Genomic DNA, 23,852 nt, shown 5'->3' on the forward strand with positions numbered 1-23,852 from the left:
GGGAAAGTGATATATGAGGGGAGAAATTGGACATGTGCAACCTTTTTTTTTAGAGTTGAAATAGGCAAAATGGGATCCAAAACCAGGTCACAGTCCCCTGTGCCAATTGGCCTTCATGCTGTGCCTCAGGTAAAACTGAATCAAGCAACTTTTAGTCACTCTGGATGCCCACCTGAAACAAGCAGCAGGTCCTACATTCCAACAGTAACTGTACTTCAGAAATACTTCATTGGCTGTATTGCACTTTACAGTATGCTGAGTTGTCAAAATACGCCACAGATATGCCTTTCTTGGTCATATTATATATATTGGGGTCCTGGCTGTCGGACCCTGATGTGGAATTGGACAGAAACTGTGCAAGCTGTAACTCATTTTCCTAGATCTAGAGCAGCTTAAATAGCAGCCCTGGAGACTGCTGAAGAAAGACCCCAGAACTTGATAAAGTTAGGTCATTTGAGGAGTCATAAAGAGCAGACGTGGTCCTCCTGGCTGCATGCACAAAATAACTGTGGGTGCAGTTGACCTCATCTGTCTCTGCATCTCCTTCAACCACCCCCCCCTCCACCTGGCCCAGAAACTGAGAGCTGTTGTGTCTGTTAAATACAAATGAGGCCTATGGTGTTGAATTTTGCACAGATGAACATGCAGAGTTACTGCTTCACACTTGTTACTTGTCTTCTGTTCTTGTTGGTCTTTCATGTAGTTTCACAAATCGGATTAACCCTGGTTCTTCGCTCGTTAGTTTTGTTTACGTCTGCATTAGCTAGCTCTGTAATGTTTTCCCATTTTTTTCTTTATATTGGTTATCTTCCCTTTTTCACAATACTGGGGCATATTTTAATTCCTTCAACCTTGCAGAAACTGAACTGTAGTAAAATTGAACATGAGGTGGTTGACATCCCATCCTGTTCCCACTCCTTCACCATTTTAACTCTAGCTGCCCACTTAGGGTATTCGAGCACCCTATATTAGGCGGGAGCTTCCTTAATCTATACAAACCTGGCTGCTATGATGGACATTATAATTCTGCGGACTGACTGAATAGAACACACCCTGTGGAGGCTCTAATCAGTAAAACCTGCAACCAAGAAGAAGCTGCCCCAACAAAGTAAGTCTGAAATAATGTTTTGTGCAGCCAGAAGGATGAGGCTCCATAAAATAACCTGGCTCCATAGGAATATCTTGCTGCCCTGGGTTGCTTTCTGTGATTGGTTCTCGACCCAAACCCCCACCCCGACTCACCTTTTCCTGGACATACCTCCAGACTACTCATTGTTGCACCGATCTGGCAAGCTGTCACGAGACATCTGTTTAGGGTGGCACATTGATGAGAGCCCCTCCCTCAAAATGGAGTGGACTTCCCACTGGTTGCTGGTCTGCCCATTCTGCAGGCTAACAGCCCGATAGTTAAATGGTCCCTTATCATTTCTTTACCAGCAGCAAAAACGACAACAGCAACATCTTTTACTTACATAGCACCTTTAATGTCATAAAATGTTCCATGGTGCTTCACAGAAGCATTATAAAACAAAATTTGATACCAAGCCACATTAGGGCAGATAAGCAAAAGCTTGGTCAACAAGATAGGTTTTAAGCAGTGTCTTAAAGGGGAACAGTGAGGTAGAGACATGGAGAGGTGTTGGGAAGGAATTCCAGAGCTCACTGCCTTAGGCAGCTGAAAGATTGGACACTATTGTTGGGGTGATTAAAATTGGGGATGTTCAGGAGGCCAGATATAAAGGAGGCCAGAATTAGAGGAGCACAGATATCTCAGAGGGATTGTAGAGCTGGAGGAGATTACAGAAATAGAGAGGGTGAGGTTCGAAAACAATTTTAGAATCAAGTTGTTGCTTAACAGCAAGCCAATGTAGGCCAGCGAGCACTGGGGTGATAGATGAATGGGATTTGGTGTGAGTTAGGACACAGGAACTGAGATTTGGATGGCCTCAAGTTTATGGAGGGTAGAATGTGGGATGCCAGCCAGGAGAGCAAGGGAACAGTAAAGTCTGGGGGTAAGACAGGAATGAATCAGCATATTACATATTGAATTAACTCTTGCATCTCCTCAAACTTGGATAGCAACCTGATTTGCACATTATAAAAATACTTGTTTGGGTAGTTTTTGTTATATTCTGTAACTTTTCTTTTAACTAATCTTTAAGGTATGTACAATGGGTTTCTGAATGGGAATTTCCCATTACATGATAACTTGGTAGTGGAAAAAGACCAGCTGAACGCTGTAAGAGAAGGCAGATTAGTCAGGCAGCATCAGGGGAAGAGTCAGTCCAGCCCATCACGACTCATCCAGCAGGAGGTATAACCCCAGGCATACTTTCTAGGACTGTTCAAAAAGCTCTGTTTCAAGAGACTATATCTCCTAACCTTCAGCCCCGTAACCTTCACTGCTGTCCAGCCAATTTCAATTCATTTCTTCATTTCATGGTAAAAATGTCATTGTTCCTCATTTTTGATGTTTGTGCTAACCTGCACTGAGCCAGTGGAGGTACTATGTTGACACTGAGCCTTGGAATGGTAACCTGGGGTTAGTAAATAAATCCGCAAGTATTATTTTCTACCTTTAGACAGAAGTACAACTCTTCCCTTGTGCAGCTGGAGGCATGCATATTGTTTTTCAGTCCTGCAGACACATACTTCCTGAAGTGAGAATACTAGGATCAGAATGCCAACAAATATTTATCAAAGTACCAAATGAATCCTTAATCCACTTTTGTTTAGAATTTACCACCCAGCTTGTGCTTAGCAGTGAATGATACCTAGATTTCACTTGCCAAATTGGTTTATATCAACCAGTTTGGATTATATCAGCATTTACCTGAGCAACCTTCAATTCAATTAGGATATGACAAGATGATGAATTAAATCTCTCATGCCAGATTGTGAAAGACAAACACTAGCAATTGTTCAGGAACTTCAGAATCATAATTAGCAACACCAAGATATAAACATTGAGCATGCAACTAATTAGTAGATAGGGTTAACTAACAAAACGAATCACAGAGGTTAAAAAGGCAGTTTCAGTTGTCTCATGGTAAATCAGCATCAATTGCATTGTTGATTGTCAAGTTAAAGTCAAGATCAGTGTCTTGGTAATAAGAGACTGGAAAGAGCAGACACTTGAGTGTATTGAACACTTTTGGAGTTGTGCTTGCTTCCACTTCCTAAGCAGTCCTGTTACACATTCCCAAATTTCCATTTTTATTCCCTGAAAAATAATTATAATAATAATCCATCAATAGTCCAAAGGTGAGCTACAATATTTTCTAAAATGTTGGGTATTGTCTATAATGTGTAATTTCTTTATTAATAATTAATATAAATTATTAATAAGGCATAATTTTTGTGCTGCCTGGTCCCATCACTGCATTTTGTCCTGTTGTTAACTTTAGTGCAAATAATTCAGTTTATACATTTGGTTGAAATAAGGTATAATTGGGCTGTTAGTTTAAAATCGTGGTTCTCTTTCATATCACAAATTTAAATTCTGGACATAAGTTCCACAATTGCTTTTAGCAAATACTGCTCAAACACAAATCTAGGTTAGCTTCCCAGGAGAGACCTGCAACACTGTCCTGATAAGCAATTTTGTTTTTTGTGATTTTCTATCACTCAGTTTTTATGGGAGTAAGACACAGATTAGATATAATGTTGGGCAAAAAAGCTGTTGCTATATAGTCCACAGATAAGAAAAGTATCTGAGCTGTTGTAGAAAGCAATCTGGAGTGCTCTTGCTTTCAGCTCACCTTCACATTTTTAAGCTGATAAGAAGCTCACAAATGTGAAATCACTTTGCTTAGTTAGAGTAGGGAATTACACCGATTGCCTTGTTACACTTCACAAAGATTTCTCTTAGGTAAATCCTAAATTTTGGTTTTGTTTGCTTCTTTTGGAAAAATGAATCTTCAAAATCAACAGCTAAATTAAAACTGTTAAATTATGCAAATCATAAAAAATTAGCATTACATAACTTACCATTATAAAACATTGATAAAACCTAATATCTCAGTTACATTGTACATGAATGAAATTCATTAGGAAAAGGTGTTTAAAATAATTACTTTGCATCCCAACCCTACCTTAGCTAACAATGATATTTAAATCTTTTCAATAAATCAAAATAACAAATCTTGTCCTTATTTTCAGCAGTTGGTTATTTCTTGAACAGTTTTTTCATTTCTTCAAAAAGAGACATATTGAAGCTTTTCGTCTGGCACTCCTGAAGACACTTTGCAAGAATACCAATATAAGGGGAAAACAACAATTTATATTGTATGAGAAGAGAGTGCTGATTGGTTGGCATTGTCATGGAGTATGCACCAATGATGGTGACTGACAGTAAACTGCCAAGCATTGTTTGAAATTTAAACCAGGTAGCTTGACTTTGGCACTGATTGATCAAGGCGTAGCCCTGAGGAATGAGTCAGCGAATGACTATCAGTTATTATATTTAGCTGAAACTGACACAATTTATGTACATGTTCTTTCTGTCTGCAAAGAACAGGGCCCTGTGTATTAATATATGTAGCTTCCAGTACATGCAAATACACCACAGCAGTGGTCTCTTTGACATGTCTCTTTTGTCAGCAATACTCAAGTTCTGTACTACCAAATGACTAGGTTTTTCATTGTTAGTTTATATTTAAGTGGGAATCCCTGTTGAAGTATTGCGCTGGATTTTATTTGCCCCTGCCAGGCGTGTTTTCTTCAGGAGGGCATGTAAAATAGGGCAGGTGCCCAGCCCACAGCCTTCCCATCCACCCCTGAGCTCAACCCCATAACATGACAGGTGGGCGGGTGCCAAAATCGGCAGCCCACCCTACATGTTTAAAAAAACAATTAAGGGTCAATCGAGCTTGTTAACAAGCCAATTAACCCCGATAATACTCTGCCCATGCCATAATACAATTAGTGCGGGCAGGCAGGCGGGACTGGGCAGGCTATTTCTCAAAAAAGCTTTTGAAAGAGTGGAAAGGAAAGGCAGAATGAAAAAGTAGTAAAAACTCAGAGGAAATAAGAGTACTCGTCTGAACTGGCATTCCATTTTAAAGCATACAAGACCAGTTCAGACAAGTAACCTTATTTCCCAGTTTTTACTGTTTTTTTCCAATTGGCTTCAGGGTAGGGGGTCTCTTTGTGCATCAGGGGCACCCCCGCAAAGATAGTACCACCCATTTCCTTCCTAGCTCCTGATCTCCAAAAGCCATCCTCCTCAACCCTATATACCAGGCTTAACCTCACTCTGGGACCCAGTGGCCCTTCTTCCTGAGACTGGTGGCAGCCAATGTGATTGACCAGCAGCTCCTGAGGGCAGGACTTACTCCCCAATGAGGGGCAGGAATCCAACTGCTAGTCCATTTAGCCCACCCACAGTGGGTTATGGCTGCATGGTGGACTTGGTTAGAATGGGTTGACTTTCCTTGTGAGGGGAGCGGGGAATGTTGGCAGGCAAGCCATCTGCCTGCCTCCTCACCAATAAAATGCAGCCCATTGATGTGTATTTCTTCAAGACTTAATCTAGATTGTGAATGTTTGCCAAGTAATTTCAAAATGCCATTTCAGTTAGTAAGAGGATTAAATGAATAGATCTTTACACTTGGCATCTGGAAGAAAGTGCTTTTAAATTGTTCTGAAGTCAGTGAATAAAAATAAATCCGCTCAAAGATTTTGGTAAAAGTTATATTTACTAGAGACTTCTGAATAATCCTTTCAGGATTACTGAAATCACAATTCCAATCTTATGAGATGGCACACAAGTTACAATAGTGTGTAATATTCCAAGAGGAAGTCACTGTTCTGAAGCCAAGAGAGATTCATATTTTATCAGCAAGGGATCATTATCACTGGCAGGACACATTTTGAACAAAAATTCAGCTTTCAGTGAGGAATTCACAATTTTGCTAAGTTGATATCCCATATGTGATGCAAACTGAAGATGGAGCTTATCATTAACAATCGTGACTGCATCATAAGCTTAATCTTGGCGTGAGAGTCGAACTTTTGCAGAAAGTTGATTTCTGAGCTTTTAGAAACCGGAAACAAATTTACCAAAAGAAACAGCAGGCGATTGTTTCTTATCTGTAACTGTGTTCAAAATTTACTTTTCCTTCATAATTCAGTAAAATAGGAAATTGATGGTACTTAGAGCCCATTGAAATTGGGGGCAGATAATTTTCCTTCTTTAACTGATATGTAAGTGGTGGATGCCATAATGTATCATCAGTTAGCTTTACTTAAAATTCCTTAAGTAAAACACCAATTAATGCTGCAAGCAAGTATCATTTGGGAATTTTCTTATTGTTTTAGTATCCTGCTTAACCTATTTGCATTACATTCTCTTTGTGCTATTGTAAAAATTGTGGAACAGGATGGTAGACAGTGGTGGTACCCAAGGGTCAGTGCTTGGACCACTGATTTTTGGTTATATATCAATGACTCAGATATTGGAACATGAGTAAAATTTTCAGAATTTACCAATAATATCAAACTTGGAGGTGCGGCAAATAGTGACGATGACACCTACCAACTGCAACAGGACATAGATAGGCTAGCAGAATGGTCAGACAACTGGCAGATGGAATTTAATACAGAGAAGTGAAAGGTGTTGCATTTTGGCAGAAGGGATAGGGAGAGGCAATACAGACTAAATGGCACAATTCTAAACAGTGTGCAGGGACGCTACCTGCTTACCCTCTCACACTCACTCACTAACATAGTGAGAAGCTATTTACATGGCCCAAAGCTTTTCAGTGTGTTAATGAACCAAGACTTACCAAAATACGGCAGCTAGTGCCGCAAAAAGGGGGGCATTGCTTGGCTTCCCCCGAAGATCCTGCCCTAGGAGGAAGGACTCCAATAACAGGTGCACTCCACACTTCTGAAGAGGCCCGGTTCGGAAGTCTGGGCGAGAAATGCAGAGCTTCAGCGGTGTATGAAAAAGTAAGAGCAGAGTGGCAATCTGATGGTGATTGCCACTTCACAGAAGATTCAGTCCTTTGTGAAATTGATAGCAGAGATCAGAGATCCAGAACTGTCAATCAAGCAATGTTTTCCTTGAGGTTCAGGTGGTTTAGTATTCTAATGGATGTCTGGGCTCTCAGCCAAGAATACATAATGAGCTTGGCTGAGAGCCCAGAAATCCATTAGGCTGTTGGAACACCTAAATCCCATGGAAAACATTCATTGACTAACAGCTCTGACTTTCTTATCTCTGCTGCCAGTTGCACAATGTATGTTTACATGAGGTTAAGAGATTTCAAGTGCTTGCAGTTTCAGCTATTGAAACTTTAAAGGTTCTTGCTGATTGGCACATGTATTGCCCTATAATAATAAGGAATTTTGTTTTAACGAAGTGCAAAGTTATCAATGAATGACTTTTAGTAAAGATTTTCTTGTATATCCTACTGTCAATGGAGGGCTAATTGCATCTATACAGTGTACAGTGGGTGAATAGGAAGAAGTGCCATAGCTTGGCATGGGGGCATGAGGGCCATAGGGGGTGGGTGGGTGTCATATCTTTGCATGGGGGGGGCATGAGGAGGACCTTTTGAACTTACCTTTTAAAAGGTCCCCTCAAGCAGACTATGGTTCATGACTCCTCTGAAGTGCCATGAATCATGACTCATTGAAAATCTGCACAACTACATGAAAATTGCAGAGGAATAAGTCATACCTATCCTTGCAATGGAGCAATCAGGTCAGGAGTGCAGGGCGTAGGTTTTTGACCTGAACCAGCCTGTTGAAAATTGGAAACCGCGGAATGGGGTTGGGAATCACAGAATCGGTCCCTGGCCGCCATTTTTAAATCATCCCAACTGAGTGAGAAGCAAGGCCTCTATATAACACTGGCTGAATTATTTTTGTCTATTTGAGGCCTCCATAATCCAAATAACCACAACATTAGAAAGGCTTCACAGAATAAGCAGGAAAAATTAGAGCTACTTTGATGATTCAGTGGATAAATGCACAATATGGTATAATATTGAGACATACAGGAAGATTTCAAACTCAATCCCTGGTCTGTACTGAATTAACAAACCTCCATGACAACAACTAGAAGTCTAGAGCTGGAGGTGGTTGAGGATGCACGCAAGGATTTGGTGCTCTGCCTCCTGTTGTAATAAAGAATAACAGTTTGTTTTTATGTCGGTCTCTCTCCATTATTGAAAACGAACATCAACTAACAAGTGTACATGAAGGCATGCAATTTGAGTTTACTTGACTAATGAACTCATAGACTCAAGGCATAAAAATATTTAAACCACCTCTGATAATATGGTGCCATATACTGTGCTTGGGTCTATAATCTCTGTTTTTTGCAGGTATCTTTATTTTGATTCTTTTCATAAATCCAAATCATCTCAATTTTCTTTCCTATCAACTCTGCAAAGCATGATTTTGTAGTAAATGAATATTATTTTGCCTTTTAATTAATGCTTACCATTTTGCTACAGATTGTGTATAAATGTAACCTTATGTATGCAAATCCATATTGCAGTACGTGTTGATACAGTAGAATTGCTATCAATTTCTGTGATCATACATTGAAACTTAAAAGGGCATGCCTTGAACATTGTACCAAGCCTCTTTGCAGGCAAAGGATGTAGTGATAATATCCTGAATATAAGTGTTATTGTGACATGCTATGGCAGATCATTGCTGACATTATGAAACTATTAACTCTTATTATAAGCTGAACTGAAAATGTGAAAAATATTGTACTATAGTTTATATAGGATTAGTTCAAGCATTTCCTTTTCCTTCCATCAGTTTTTGATGGTGGTAAGCAGATTATAATAGATGCTAAATGGAACCAGCACTGATAATAGTTGTGATTTTCTGGACCAACATTGTACCTGTGAGTGAAGTGCTTAACCTCAGACTCAGAGGCCAGAGCAGAACATGTCCTGCTGGCACTGCAGAGTAGTTGAAAACTCCTTTATTATTTTTCTTTTACCAATCTTGCTAATCTATTGAATCATGTCTACTTTTTCATCAAAAACTAACATACAGAGTGATTCCTTTGTGAGCAATATGATTGTACAAAATGGGGGTGACTGGAATGACTGCATGTATTCTCTGGGTAAGAGATTTACAAAACCTCTTGAGAAATGGCACAAGTGGCTAAAGATGGCTGTTGAAGCTGTTTTTCCAGGAGCTTCTGTGACTTGCTGCCAGGGGATCAGTAAAGCCCGGCAGCAATTCAGGTGCTAGGGTTACAAGATGCAGACTCATTTAGACTTTTCCAGGTCTTCTGCATCAAAATGATCAGCACATTTTGTTTAAAATAAAGAATGCCTCTTAATATAAGGGGAATCTGACAGTTGCTTGTTTTTATTTTTTTTTAATTTACATTCTTAACTAGTAGCTTTGCAATTACCAAGCAAAGGTACAGGCAACTTATACTCCTGGCACCCAGAAAGAGATGGCTTCACATTTAAGATGACGTGCCTGGCTAGGACCCTCACCAGCTAGATACTCCCAGTGACTATCAGGGAATACACCCCCAACCCCTATGATTTTCCATTCGGTAAAATTTTCCCTGTACGGTGATAAATCAGCAAAAATGATCATTTTATCTCATCTACGGTCTCCAGCGTGTGCGAGTGTGGGCCAAGGATGCATGTTATTTTGTTTTAACATTAACACCTACAACCATAGGCGGAACTTTCTGCTTCTATTTGCTTCCCTGGCAGCCTGAGCAGAAACTATCACAAGGGAGCCCTGGTCAGGATTCCTGGCGATGTAAATCCAGGACAGGATTGCCCCTCCCCCCTCCCTCTCCCCCCATCGGCGGCTGGCCGCGTTTCCCACCGTCCAACGTTGGGTACTTAATTTTGATGCATTTGCATCTCATTATTGTGCCACATGCTAGAATCATCCCCCACGTCAAATTTAATTCTTACGTAAGCGTGACTTCAGGACAGCGTGATTTAAGATTGCCTTTAAAAGGCGTGCACCTGGCGAGTGAAACTCTAAGAGGAACTCGGAGGTGAGTGCACACAACCTTGTGCAGCGCTCGTGAGGATCGCCCGTAGGACACCAAGAAAGAGGAACCATGCATTCAGGGATACACAGGCAAGTCACTTTTTCCTGTCAGGCTTCCAGTGCTGTGCTGGGGCAAGGGCTCCAGTGCAGGTAGGGCTGGGGGATGTTGTTGCAGCGGTGGGGGCAAGGCAGCATAGACTGGTGGAAGTACACAGGCACGTGCCAGGGGTGGAGTGGGGGCAGGGGTGAGGGAAGCAGCCACGCACTTTGAAAAGCTTGTCAAAAGCGAGCATTCTTCCACAGCTGCAGCTCCATTGACATGCTTAGAGTCGGGCCTCTGAAGCATTTCTGCCCACTCAAGCAATGCAAAAGCATGAATGTGCTACCTTATGCTCCTGAACTTTTCACCCCTCGGGAGCAGACTGCAAATTAACGTGTGTTTTAGGGGGCAGCTGACCAATTGGTTAACTCAGCAAGTTGTAGAATCCCCTTGTGAAAGATGAGCAAGAGACAGCCACTGATGGAAGCACTCAGAACCCCTTGCAATGTAATTATTAAGATTTGGACCAGTAGCCCTCATGTTTCCAGTTAACTGGGCTGCCTTGCAGTGCGGGTCAGGAGTATGCCTGTGCCCGAGCTGAGAGCACAGCATGCAGTCCAGTGGCCGAAGCCAATCGATCAAGTGGAGTGGGGTGGAGCGAGGTGGGAGTTTGGACAGCCATGAAGCACACTATACACTGGCCATCCAAGTGGTGGCCAGCGCTCTTGGCATGTGTGAAGGGGCCTTGAGATGCAGTCGGAGCCAGGGACTTAACCAAGAGAGGTCCTTAGGAGACATAAGCAAACCCATGCTTCCCTCTCTTTGGTACTGCAGGAGGAGAACTTCAGGATCATGGATCCTGGTGATCTAGTGGTATGCCTCATGGCTTACTGACAGCAGAGAAGAAGAAGAAGATTGCAACGGAGGCCCTGGCTTGGCAAAGGGAGGAACCCCATCCTCAAGATGAAGGGACGGCAGGGCCTCCTCCAGACACAGCTGAAGATCCACAGCAAGTCGTCACTCATAGACACTTCGCTAGACCCAGGGTCAATAGACAGTGCTTGTCATTCCTGCAGATGACTGAGAATCAGTGTTGCTGAAGACTGTGCATGTCTAGGGAACTGGTCGGTCACATATGCCACCTGCTGCTGTATTTGGCACCACGGCACTCAATTTTTATGCCAGTGGCTCCTTCTAGGGCTCTACAGGTAACCTGTGTGGGATCTCGCAAGCCTCTACCTACAATTGCGTCTAGGGGGTCACAGACGCCACTTTCACGAAGGCACAGAACTTTGTGCATTTTGACCGAGATCAGGCAAGCCAGGCAGCAAGAGCGCTGTGATCTGCTGTGTTCTCTGGCTTCCCACAGGTGCAGGGTGCCATTGACTGCACTCTTGTTGTGCTTAGATCTCCTTTGCAACAAGCAGTCAGCTATGTCAACCACAAAGGCTTCCACTAGCTGAATGTTCAGCTGGTCTGCGACCACAACAAATGCATCATGTGGCCTGTGCACGATTCCCAGGGAGCAGCCATGACTCCTACATCCTTAGCAGGTCTCAGATCTCTGGCATTTTCCAGGGTCCACAGAGACCGTAACGTTGGCTCCTCAGGGACAAGAGCTACTCGCAGAAGATGTGGCTGATGGCGCCTGTGTGGCCGTCTCAGACTGCAGCAGAGAGACAGTATAACGAGGCTCATGCTGCAACCTGGACTTCTGTGGAGCACATGATTGGCGTCTTGAAAATAAGGTTCCGGTACCTCGACAGGTCCAGTGGATCACTCCAGTACAGTCCCCAGAGGGTGTCGCACATCATCGTAGCTTGCTGCGCACTACACAGCCTGGTGCTGCAGTGGGGGGAGGACTTGGCTGAGGAGAATGTCGAAAGGAGTGAGGGTGATGAGGTCCTTGAAGACAAGGATGACAGCGATGAGGCCATCGCACTGGCCAGATGAGGAAGGCGCGCTTGTGAGGCCTGATGGCCGCAAGACTCGTGGAGGATGAGGATGAGATGCAGTGAAGACAGTCCTGACATCCTCACTTTGCATCTGTGAATGTCTGACACCTGTCTGGCTGATGGCAGCACACATACCCTCAGTGCTCAGGCTCATGTTATGGAGACCCCGGAGGCCCTAACAGTCACTAGATTCCAGGAAGATGATGACAACATGCAGTGAGAACACTCCATAGATCTTCACATTGCATCTGTGAATGTCTGACTCCTGTCTGGTTGAGGGCAGCTTGCTTGCACCCTGTGATCAGGGTCATATCATGAATATGCAGCTGTGAAACTTTAAATGCACCTGATCCTTTGTCAGCCTTCAGCACCTGACCCCTTCAGGACCACACCACCACCAGTCACAGATGCTGAAGAGATGAGGGCCAGCACAACCTCAAAGGTGCTGAGAGCACACAGAGAGAATGACAGAACTCTGTGATGCCTGCCCACAACATTCTGGCAGCAATGACAAGCCACATCAAGGTGCAGGCATCCCTAATGTGTCGAGTGATGTGAAGCTGGACCATCACTTTGCTCTGAAGATTACACACTGCACAGGGAAGAGGCCCTGGACTAAGACACTTGCCTTCAACTTGTGCAGGAACTAAGATTTCACATCTGAATGACACAAGCGTTGCTCATCATAACAAGAAAGCATAGACAAGGAGACATTCTTAAGAGTTGATTTACAATAGTGAGCATTATGTACAAGTGATTAACACCCATGCCCAGGCTGTGCTACTACATCTTCCTAACGCTTGGCCTAAATAGCCAAGTGGTTATGGTACTGGGTTTGTAACCCCAAGATCAAGAGTTCAAATCTCACAATGACAAAACTATGAAACAATGTAACTTCATCTGAAACAGATGGAAACGGGTTTGTACTAGAAAGAGTCACATCTTCTTAACACTTGGCCTAAATAGCCAAGTGGTTATGGTACTGGGTTTGTAACCCCAAGATCAAGAGTTCAAATCTCACAATGGCAAACTATGAAACAATGTAACTTCATCTGAAACAGATGGAAACGGGTTTGTACTCGAAAGAGTCACATCTATCATCCACCATTCCCAGAGGGCTGGTCTGTCGAGCGCTTTCCTGTCTCTTGATCAGGAGAAGGCGTTCGACAGGGTGGATCACGAATACTTACTCGGAACTCTGCGAGCGTTTGGGTTCGGGACGCATTTTGTCGCCCGGATCCGACTTCTGTACACCGCCGCGGAGTGTCTAGTGAAGGTTAACGGGTCCCTGACGGCACCCCTTCGCTTTGGGAGAGGGGTACGTCAGGGCTGCCCCCTGTCTGGCCAGTTGTATTCTATTTGCGTGGAGCCTTTCCTGCACCTCTTGCGGAGGAGGTTGTCGGGATTGGTTCTGCGCGGGCCGGGCATTGGGGTGGTCCTTTCGGCTTACGCCGATGACGTGCTCCTTACGTTTAGTGACCCAGCTGACCTGCAGAGGATGCGCGAGCGCCAGAAGGTCTACTCTGCCGCTTCTTCTGCCAGGATCAACTGGGGTAAATGTTCTGGACTCCTGGTCGGTCAGTGGCAGATGGATCCCCTACCTGAGGAGCTCAGACCTTTCACCTGGAGCAGGACCAGCCTCCTCTACCTGGGGGTCCATCTCTGCCCCGCTGAGGAATCCTGGCCGGCAAACTGGCAGGAACTGGAGACGAAAGTCACCGCTCGCCTGCGGCGCTGGACAGGACTGCTCCGAGTGCTATCTTACCGAGGTCAAGTTCTGGTCATAAACCAGCTGATCGCCGCCATGTTGTGGTATCGACTGGTCAGTTTGACCCCTCCCCCGGACTTTGTCACAAGAATCCAGAATTGTTAGTCGACTTCTTCTGGGACAAAAGATTGCACTGGGTCGCTGCCGAGGTTCTGAGTCTCCCGCTTAGGGAGGGTGGTCAGGTGCTAGTGTGCCTACGCACACAGGTGGCGACTTTCCGCCTTCAGACCCTGCAGCGATACCTCTACGTCGAGCCTCCTCCTAGATGGTGTGCCCTGACGATGTATTTCTTCCGTCAGGTGCACGGCCTGAATTATGACGTGCAGCTCCTGTTTATAGAACAGAGGGGCCTCGGTGGCTCCTTGCAGGCGTTGCCCGTCTTTTACCAGGACCTGATCAAAGTTTGGAATATGGTCACCTCGCGACACAGCTCTCCCCCGTCAGGAGTAGCGGCTATTGTCAGAGAGCCGCTGCTCAGGAATCCGCCCCTCCGTCCCTTTCAGTGGTTGGCGGAGAGGAGGCTGTGGCCACAGGGGTGACCAGGATCGGGGATGTGCTGGGTGGCGGAGGACTGGGCTGGATGCTCCTGCAGGAGTTGGCGCGTCGCGCGTCTGTGAGTGTCCAGGTCGCAGCCGATGCCATCCAAGACCTGAGAATGGTCATGCTCGGACCCGATGTAATTTTAGGTCTTGAGGTGGCCCAGGTGCGCGGTGGTCTTCTGTCTGAGCGTTCCCCTGATCGGACAGAATTCCACATTGGCCCCAAGCCCCGAACCCTCCCTCGGGTGCTGGCGCCCCGCAATATGAGCTGCCTCAGGGACATGCCCTCTGTGCCTTTTGGCACGGCAAAGAGGAGCTTTTTGTACGGACTACTGCTGCACACCTTCCATTTTCTCACCCTTGTCCGCCGCCCGGACACGCCCTGGTGTGCCTTGTTGCCCTCCGGCGGCGGAGGCCCCCGATGGGAGGCCCTCTACGGAGGTATCCTCCCCCTTTCTATCGGGGACCTGGGTTGGAGGGTGTTGCATGCAGCAGTCTCCTATAATAGGAGAATGCATAGGTTCACGGACTCTCAGGACACATGCCCTTTTTGCAGTCTTGTGGAGTCCGTGGACCATGCATATATAGGGTGTGGTAGGCTGCACTCCCTTTTTAGTTATTTGAAAAACCTTTTATTGATGTTTTGTTTGCACTTCAGCCCCACGCTCCTGATCTATGGGCACCCGTTGCGGAAGGGGGTCGGGAAGGAGGAGGACCTCCTCGTGAACCTGCTCCTGGGCCTGGCCAAGTTGGCCATTAACAGGTCCAGGCAGTGGGCGATCGACGGGGGAGTCCCGCCCGATTATTTATCCCTCTTCCGCGGCTACGTTCGCGGCCGGATGTCCCTGGAGAGGGAGCACGCAGTGTCTGCTGGCACTCTCGAGGCCTTCTGTGCCCGGTGGGCACCGCGGGGACTGGGGTGTTTTGTTGACCCCTTTAATCACATTTTGATTTAAAGTTTGTAAGTTTCCTTTAAACTTTGTTCTTGGTTTTACAGCTGACCTGAATTAGGGGCTGTGCCTGATTTATCCCAATTTTGTTAATTTGGTTTTATTGGTTTTAACTCAAAAGAGTTACATCTTCTTAACGCTTGGCCTAAATAGCCAAGTGGTTATGGTACTGGGCTTGTAACCCCAAGATCAAGAGTTCAAATCTCACAATGGCAAACTATGAAACAATGTAACTTCATCTGAAACAGATGGAAATGGGTTTGTACTCGAAAAAGTTACATCTTCCTAACCATGCTGCTATGTCTAAGTGACCTCCCAGCCTAATGACCGCTATGCCCTGTGTGTGATGACCTTGGCAGGAGTGTTCTGGAGGGCCCTGGCCTGCTTTCAGGGTACTGCAGTGTGGCAGTGGCTCCCTCCTCGGCCTGCAGAGCTGGAGCTGCAGGGGTCACAGGAAGAGGGGAATCGGATAGGGCAGACATTCCAGAATCACCTGGGTGGATGGCCCCAGTGTGTCAAGCTGCTGATCATTCTCCCTATGGGTGCTGTTGACCCCTGGCTGTCTCCTTTAGAGAAAGGGGTAGCTGGAATTATAGTTCGAGATACCCTACTGTCCCAACTCTTGCATTGATACTGATGAGTGCCGACAAGTGCCTCAGCAGTGGAATTCAGTTCCTGCAGCAGGGCAGGGCCAATGTCCTGGACCAAGCTCTCCCTGGTGGCCATCATCCTACCCAGTGTTGACGTTGGTGCATTGCCATGCCAGTGCTATCACCTCAGACTTGTGGCGAATTGACTCCTCCATCATGCTTTGCAATCTGAGGAGTGCAGCTGACATCCCTTCCTGATGTTCCCGAGTTTGCCTTTCCAGCTTTAGCAACTGAGGTAGAACAGTGTCCGGGGCTAGCTTATCCTGCATGGAGACAGATGGGGAGAGTATAAGCAAGGTGCCTGCCAGGCCAGATGAGAGGGATGCCTAGCATGTGTGGAGTGTGAGTGGTACCATGGATGGCATGAGGACGTGATGGGCAGGGGAGATGAGGGTGTTTGTAATAGACTGAGTGGTGATGTCCTGTGAGCTGGCAGTAGTGTGAACCCTATGAATGTGTGATGGGCTTGTGAGTGTGTGATTTGTGAGTGATGAGAAGAATGACTTGCCCTGGTGGAACAGAGGAAATCATTCACCCTCTTGCAGCACTGGGAGGCTGCCCTCTTTGGAGGGTGTTGGCGCTGACCATTGCTGCCACAACCTCCCATGCTGGATTGGTGAAGGGGTGGCTGGTCGTCGCCCAGAGTGGGTCTAGAGGAGCTCACGGCAGATTCCACTGCATCCGGCAGGTGCCCTAGAGAGTTGTCACTAAATTTGGGGGCTGCTGTCTTCTTTGCTTTCGGGGCATCTGTCACCTGGAGCAGTCCTGGTCTGTAGATATGAAGTGGGCTGCGCTCTGATGCGCTTTAAATATGGTGCCTGGAGCAAGAAAACGCTGAGGTCATGGCGTGACAGGCAACTCTGAGCCCGCCCGCCAGCAACCCGGCGTGTTTTCCATGTGTGCATTATTAATGAGGCGGGATGCACTGGAAAGTGGATGATACAGCACAAAAACGCTTCATTTCAGCCGGTGGGAAAAATGTCTTTTTTCAAGCCTGCCACCGCACTTAGTGCAATTCAGGGAAAATCCTGGCCCCATGCTTCAGTAGATTCATACAAGATCTCTTTCAAAATCTGTTTGAATCATTTTGACTGCTAGTTTACTCGTTTGAACTGATGACAGCAAGAAGATGACTCACATATTCACAGTCATAAATGCCATTACTTTGATTTTTCTCCTACAAGCTCATCTGCCTTTAAATAAGCAAGCTTACTGTTCACATTCTTGTTTTAAAAGAAGTGTCTTTTCTTTCAGGTATTCATTCCAAGATGAGGAAGACATGTTTATGGTGGTTGACCTTTTGCTGGGTGGAGATTTACGCTATCATTTACAGCAAAATGTACATTTCAATGAAGAAGCAGTGAAACTCTATATCTGTGAACTAGCATTAGCCCTGGACTACCTGCAGAGCTACCATATCATCCACAGGTTAGTAATATTTGAAATATAGAACTAAAAGCCTGCCTTGTAGGTTTAGTATTTAATATTGAGTTAACTTTGTGTGTCAGCTGTAGCTCAGGTGGTAGCATTCCTGCCTCTAATTCAGTCGGCTGTGGGTTCAAGTCCACCCACAGATGTTAGGGCAGAAATCAAGGCTGATGCTCCAATGCAGTACTGAGGGAGTGCTTTGATGTTGCTGTGTTGTTTTGTTTTTGGATGAGACCTTAAACCAAAGTCCAAATCTGCCCTCTCAGGTAAATGTGAAAGACTCTGTGGCACTAAATTGAAGTGGATTTATCCCCATGTCCTGTCCAATATTTATTTCGCCCTCAATAAACTTCACAAAAGAACAGATTATCTGGGCATTATTGCATTGCTGTTCTGGGAGTTTCCTGTCTCTTTCCTACATTGCTAGTGTTTCAATGGCTGTAAAGTACTTTGGAATGTCCTGATGTTATGACAGGCACTATATAAATGCACATCCTTCTATTTTCATGAAGATCAGACCTAATGATAATCAATATCCAGCATCCTGTATACTCATCAAAACCTATATCATGAATTACAGGGCAGGTAAAATGTGTGTAAAACAATTTTCTTTAGCAGAACTGATTTAACACAAAACATTAAGATACAATTTCATTAAATTATGTTCTAGATGTACATTGAAATCCTCTTGAGTTCCATGCCCAAAGGACAGGTCTGACCCACAGCACCACAACCTCCACCAAGGAGGCAGGTCCTGAATGTACCCCAGCCAAAACAGGGATCAAACCCTATGCTGTTGGCACCTATCTGATCCTTACCAGTTCCCCACTTCCTCCCTCCCACCAGTCTGAGTTGCTATGGTAACATTCACTTTTACATGCATGTTGTAGCCTGGAGCAATGGATAGTGAATGTAGAGGCTCCGATTTCTTTTCACCACATGGCTGGCCAGGAATCTCACCCACTCTTACCATCTACCATTGGCATATGTTGGAATGATTTATAAGTTGATGGTCAAGAGCTAAGCGATCCCACAATCAACAGATCAGATCTAAGCTCTGCAGCCCTGTCACATCCAGTCATGAATGGTGGTGGCCAATTAAACAACTCACTGAAGGAGGTGACTCCACAAATATCCCCATCCTCAATGATGGAGAAGACCAGCACAGAAGTGCAAAAGATAAGGCTGAAGCATTCGCAACAATCTTCAGCCAGAAGTGCTGAATGGATGATCCATCGCAGCCTCCACTGGAGGTCCCCAGAATCACAGATGCCAGTCTTCAGCCAATTTGATTCACTCCACATGATATCAAGAAACAGCTGAAGGCATAGAATACTGCAAAGGCGATGGGCCCTGACAATATTCTGGCAACAGTACTGAAGACTTGTGCTCCAGAACTTGCCGTGCCCCTAGCCAAGCTGTTCCAGTACAGCTACAACACAGACATCTACCCGGCAATATGGAAAATTACCCAGGTATGTCCAGGACAAATCCAATCTGGCCAATTACCGCCCCATTAGTCTACTCTCGATCATCAGTAAAGTAATGGAAGGGGTCATCAACAGTGCTATCAAGCGGCATTTCCTTAGCAATAACCTGTTCACTGATGCCCAGTTTGAGTTCCGCCAGAGCCACTCAGCTCCTGACCTCATTACAGCCTTGGTTCAAACATGAACAAAAGAGCTGAACTCCCGAGGTGAGATGACAGTGACTGCCCTTGACATCAAGGCAGCATTTGACCGAGGCTGGCATCAAAGACCCCTAGCAAAACTGGAGTCAATGCGAATCGGGGGAAAACTCTCCACTGGTTGGAGTCATACCTAGCACAAAAGAAGATGGTTGTGGTTGTTGGAGGTCAGTCATCTCAGCTCCAGTACATCACTGCAGAAGTTTCTCAGGGTAGTGTCCTAGGCCCAACCATCTTCAGCTGTTTCTTCAATAACCTTCCTTCCATCATAAGGTCAGAAGTGGGGATGTTTGCTGATGATTGCAGGATGTTTAGTACCATTTGCAACTCCTCAGATACTGAAGCAGTCCATGTCCAAATGCAGCAAGACCTGGACAATATCCAAGTTTGGGATGACAAGTGGCAAGTAACATTCGCGCCACACAAGTACCAGGCAATGACCAGCTCTAGCAAGAGAGAATACAACCATCGCCCCTTGATGTTCAATGGTGTTACCATCACTGAATCCCCCACTATCAACATCCTGGGGGTTACTATTGACCAGAAACTGAAATGGACTAGCCATGTCAATACTGTGGTTACAAGATCAGGTCAGAGGCTAGGAATCCTGCAACGAGTAACTCCCCTCCTGACTCCCCAAAGCCTGTCCACCACCTACAAGGCACAAGTCAGGAGTGTGATGGAACACTTCCCACTTGTCTAGATGAGTGCAGCTCCTACAACACTGAAAAAGCTGGGCACTGTCCAGGACAAAGCAGTCTGCTTGATTGGCACCACATCCACAAACATTCACTCCTTCCACCACCACGCACAGTAGCAGCAATGTGTACCATCTACAAGATGCAGGAATTCACCAAGGTTCCTTAAACAACACCTTCCAAACCCTTGGCCCAACCACCTAGAAAGATAGGGGCAGCAGATAGATGGGAACACCAGCATCTGGAAGTTCTGCTCCAATCATTCACCATCCTGACTTGGAAATATATCGCCGATCCTTCACTGTCGCTGGGTCAAAATTCTGGAACTCCCTTCCTAACAGCACTGTGGGTGTATCTACACCACATGGACTGCAGTGGTTCAAGAAGGCAGCTTAACACCACCTCCTTAAGGACACTTAGGGATGGGTAATAAATGCTGGCCCGGCCAGCGATGCCCACATCCAATGAACGAATAAAAAAATCATCTTATGGCAGTTAAATAACTAGTTATCCTTAATACTTCATTTATTGAAAATTCTTGTTTTTAAAAATACTTTATTAAACTTGCTAATGAAATAAGCTTAAGGTAACATTGCACTATACAGCAAAGAAGTTGGTGCATTTTATTTTCATAATCCACTTTGCCTCTTTTTTACATTTCATTCAAAGAGTGTGCAGATCATTGGCAAGGTCAATATTTATTGCCCAACCCTAATAGTCCTGGGTCAAAATTCTGGAACTCCCTTCCTAACAGCACATTGGGTGTACCTACACCACATGAACTACAGTGGTTCAAGAAGGCAGCTCACCACCACCTTCTCAAGGGCAACTAGGAATGGGCAATAAATGCTGACCCGGTTAGCAACACCCACATCTTGAGAATGACTAAAAAAAACCCATTTGGTCATATTACAAACACACCTTCCTCAACCATCAAATCCTGAAATGGGGCTTGAACCCAGAGCTTCTGGTTCAGAGACAGGACAATATGCATTGCACCACAAGACCTCCTCATCTTGACATAGACTGTGTAAAATAAATGAAATAATTGGAAGTCTTTGCAGCAATGGTGGTGAGGTACTTGAATTTACAAATGTGGAAGAACACAGTCAGAGGTAATGAAGTATTCTATTCACTATATCTGCTATACTTAGTGGAAGAAATTTGTTCATGTAGCACTGCTTCTAGCTGTGCTAAGCAGGCTATGTTGATTCCCTGGAGGCAGTGAGCACCATAGGTTGCTATCTGTGCTATCCACATGGCATTCTTCAATGATTTCATGATGTATTGAAACTATCATCAATAACTGATTCAACCTCACAGTCCTAAAGCAATATAGGTAAAATATGTCACACCAGCAAATTTTAAGTTGAATACTTTTTTATATATATCTTATTGCGATATATTAATATTGTTATATGTTCTATGTAGGTAATGAAAAGGCTGCCAAGTATTATTTAAATAAAGATCAAATTTGTGGCATATGTACCTAATTTCAAAGCCTCAGTACTCTACACTGATGTGATTAGATGTGTGCAATAGCAATGGTATGTTGCTTAGTTCTAGATGATATTGAAATCCATGATATTCAAAGGATTTTGGAGCACTTCAAATGTGTAAAGCTGTATTCAATGGAATCAGTAAGTTAACAAACGAAATGTCAACATTAGTAGCATGACTTCGCTATTAGAATGTTTTGTAAACTCCCAGGCTGATATCATAATTGTTACATTGGAGCTAATGAGCATCCATTACACAAAGTGTGCACCCAGAGTGCAGATGTTTACAGAGCGTACACCCATATATGCATCCCATCCATTGGACATGTAGGCCCAATCACTTGGTATTCAGGATGCTGAATTCTGTGAATCCCAGCATGTTTTTCTTTTGGCTGCTGATATACGTGCATAGGAGGTCTTGTGGTGCAGTGGCCGATGCAGACACGATGGGCTGAATGGCCTCTTTCTGTGCCGTAACTTTTCTATAGTTCTATGGGGAGCACCACTGTCTCTGAGCCAGAAGCTCCTGATTCAAGTCCCACTCCAAAACTTGACAGCCAAGGAAAGTGAATTCATAACACAGCTAACTAGGCTGACTGCCATTCTGCAAATCCTTCCAACACATAGCAGGTGGCAAGAGTGGAAGAGATTCCTGATCAGCCGTGTGATTCAAAGTAAATGGGAGTCTCTACCATCACTATCCATAGCTCCAGACTACAACATGCACGTGTATGTGCATTTTGCACAGTAACTTGGACTCCCTGAGTGAACTGTAACATGCATTACCACCATATTACATTGGTACACTTTATTGTATCCTTGAACTTCATTTAGTGTTTTTCAAAACAGTCCCTCAATTAATTTTCATCTGTTTTCTGATTTAGCATTGCTCAGTAATTAAAATAATGTACTTCTGAGCATCAGTGCTGCTTGCTTGAGCCCCTCAGTTCTAAAACTGGGATTAAGAGCTTTTGCACTACATTGTAATTTAGTTTAATGGTTGACTTTTCATACTGCTGTTGCTGCATTTTTTTTCATATTACTTTATTAAGCTCTTTGTTGCTGAATGTGCGCAATAGGATTTCCTTTGTAAATATTTATATCCACAACCATTGTTACCAGCAGCTGCAAATCTTAGCTGTAATTACTGTAATCAGCATAACCAATTGACTGGGTTTTTCAATGCCTATTAGAAATCTGGAGGATGAGGGAAGAAATGTGCTTGCAGCTTAGAAATCTGCTGCCCACATGTACTTGTCCCACCAGAATTCTAATGTTCCACCTTGTGCATCCTTGTAGAAAAGAGACCACCGTTGTTTTCCCTGGTGGCATGACTCCTTGAAGTACATGAAAGGCACATATCTAACCATTGAGCCCTCTAGGCAACAGCCTCAGGGATATAAGAACAGCAAAGGCATTCATTCCACCAATGGACAGATAGATTTAGGACCAAAGGAAGATAGATGGATGCAAGATGCTATAGCAACAACCACTGGGCCTCCATTTTGTAGCAGTCTGAGAAGATGTGCCATTGTTCTCTCCACATTATGAGGAAGGCTGAGCTATGCCATCTACCGGAGGCCAGCCTGCAATCAAAATCCAGCTCTGGGACCGACCTGCCATTGCTATAAGGGCCATCACAACACTGAATTTTTATGTGACTGGATACTTTCAAATCACTGTCATGACCATTTGTCATGTTCATCAGATTACAGTGCATCGATGCCAGTTTGCCAGTGAAAACACTTCTGCCTGTTTCTCCATAGAAATGAGGCCAGCAAATTTACCAAGTGGTAGACTTATTTTAAGGCGTATTGCTTCAATCTAAGGCAATCCATTTACCAGCACTATTTTAAAGAGTGGGCACATGGACCGATAGCTTCTGAAGGAGGCTGGCCTATTAGTAGAGGTGAAGAACTCATCAACCATCATAAGTCAAAAGGAAATAAAATGAGCATCATTCCTCCATTCAACTCCTGCATGTTTTTAAAAAATTCTGCCCTCGGTACAGATCGGACCGGTTACTGTTCTATATGGCTTGTGAATATTGAAAACATGTTGAAAATCACTAGCATCTGCTATCCTGTCACAGCTCTACAACACAGAGAGGGGAATCTCTTCAGCCAGAAGACCAGAAGTTTCATTCAGCTAACAGGAGAAGCTGAAATGGGTGCAGCTGGTGCACAACCTGGAAGTTTTACATCCGTCCTTCACTGACAGATCTTTCTCATAAAACCTGGAAATCTGGCCGTGTAAGAACAGTCCCATGGTATTTTTCCTAATATATTGGCCCCAGAAGTAACATGCTCTGCTTTGTCATCATTTGTTAGCAGCGCAGCCTGTAATCCGGGGCTTTATAAGCGGATGCATGGAGTCTGAAAGCAAGAAAGTTATCGTGCATCTTTATAAAACATTGGCCTGGCTTCAGCTGGAGTCTTGTGTCCAATTCTGGGCATCACACTTTTGGAAGGATGTGAAGGCATTGGAAAGGTTGCAGAAAAGATTTATGAGAATAGCTCTGGGGATGATACACTTCAGTTCTGTGGATAGATTGGTGAAAATTGGCCTGTTGTCTTCAGAAAAGAGAAGGATGAGAGGAGATTTGATAAAGGTACTTAAAATCATGAGGTACCTGG

General features: G+C 44.6%; 1 protein-coding gene across 1 annotated transcript in view; it reads left to right on the forward strand.

The window, feature by feature from the left end:
- LOC121281003 (serine/threonine-protein kinase 32B-like) overlaps positions 1 to 23,852 on the forward strand; it is a 210,488-nt gene that overhangs the window by 33,350 nt on the left and 153,286 nt on the right. The window contains exon 2 of the mRNA XM_041193540.1: positions 17,159 to 17,332. Coding sequence (XP_041049474.1) covers positions 17,159 to 17,332 — 174 coding nt within the window. The remainder of the gene's footprint in view (positions 1 to 17,158; positions 17,333 to 23,852) is intronic.

Source organism: Carcharodon carcharias, chromosome 1 (genome assembly GCF_017639515.1).
Source record: "Carcharodon carcharias isolate sCarCar2 chromosome 1, sCarCar2.pri, whole genome shotgun sequence".
Lineage (NCBI taxonomy): Eukaryota > Metazoa > Chordata > Chondrichthyes > Lamniformes > Lamnidae > Carcharodon > Carcharodon carcharias.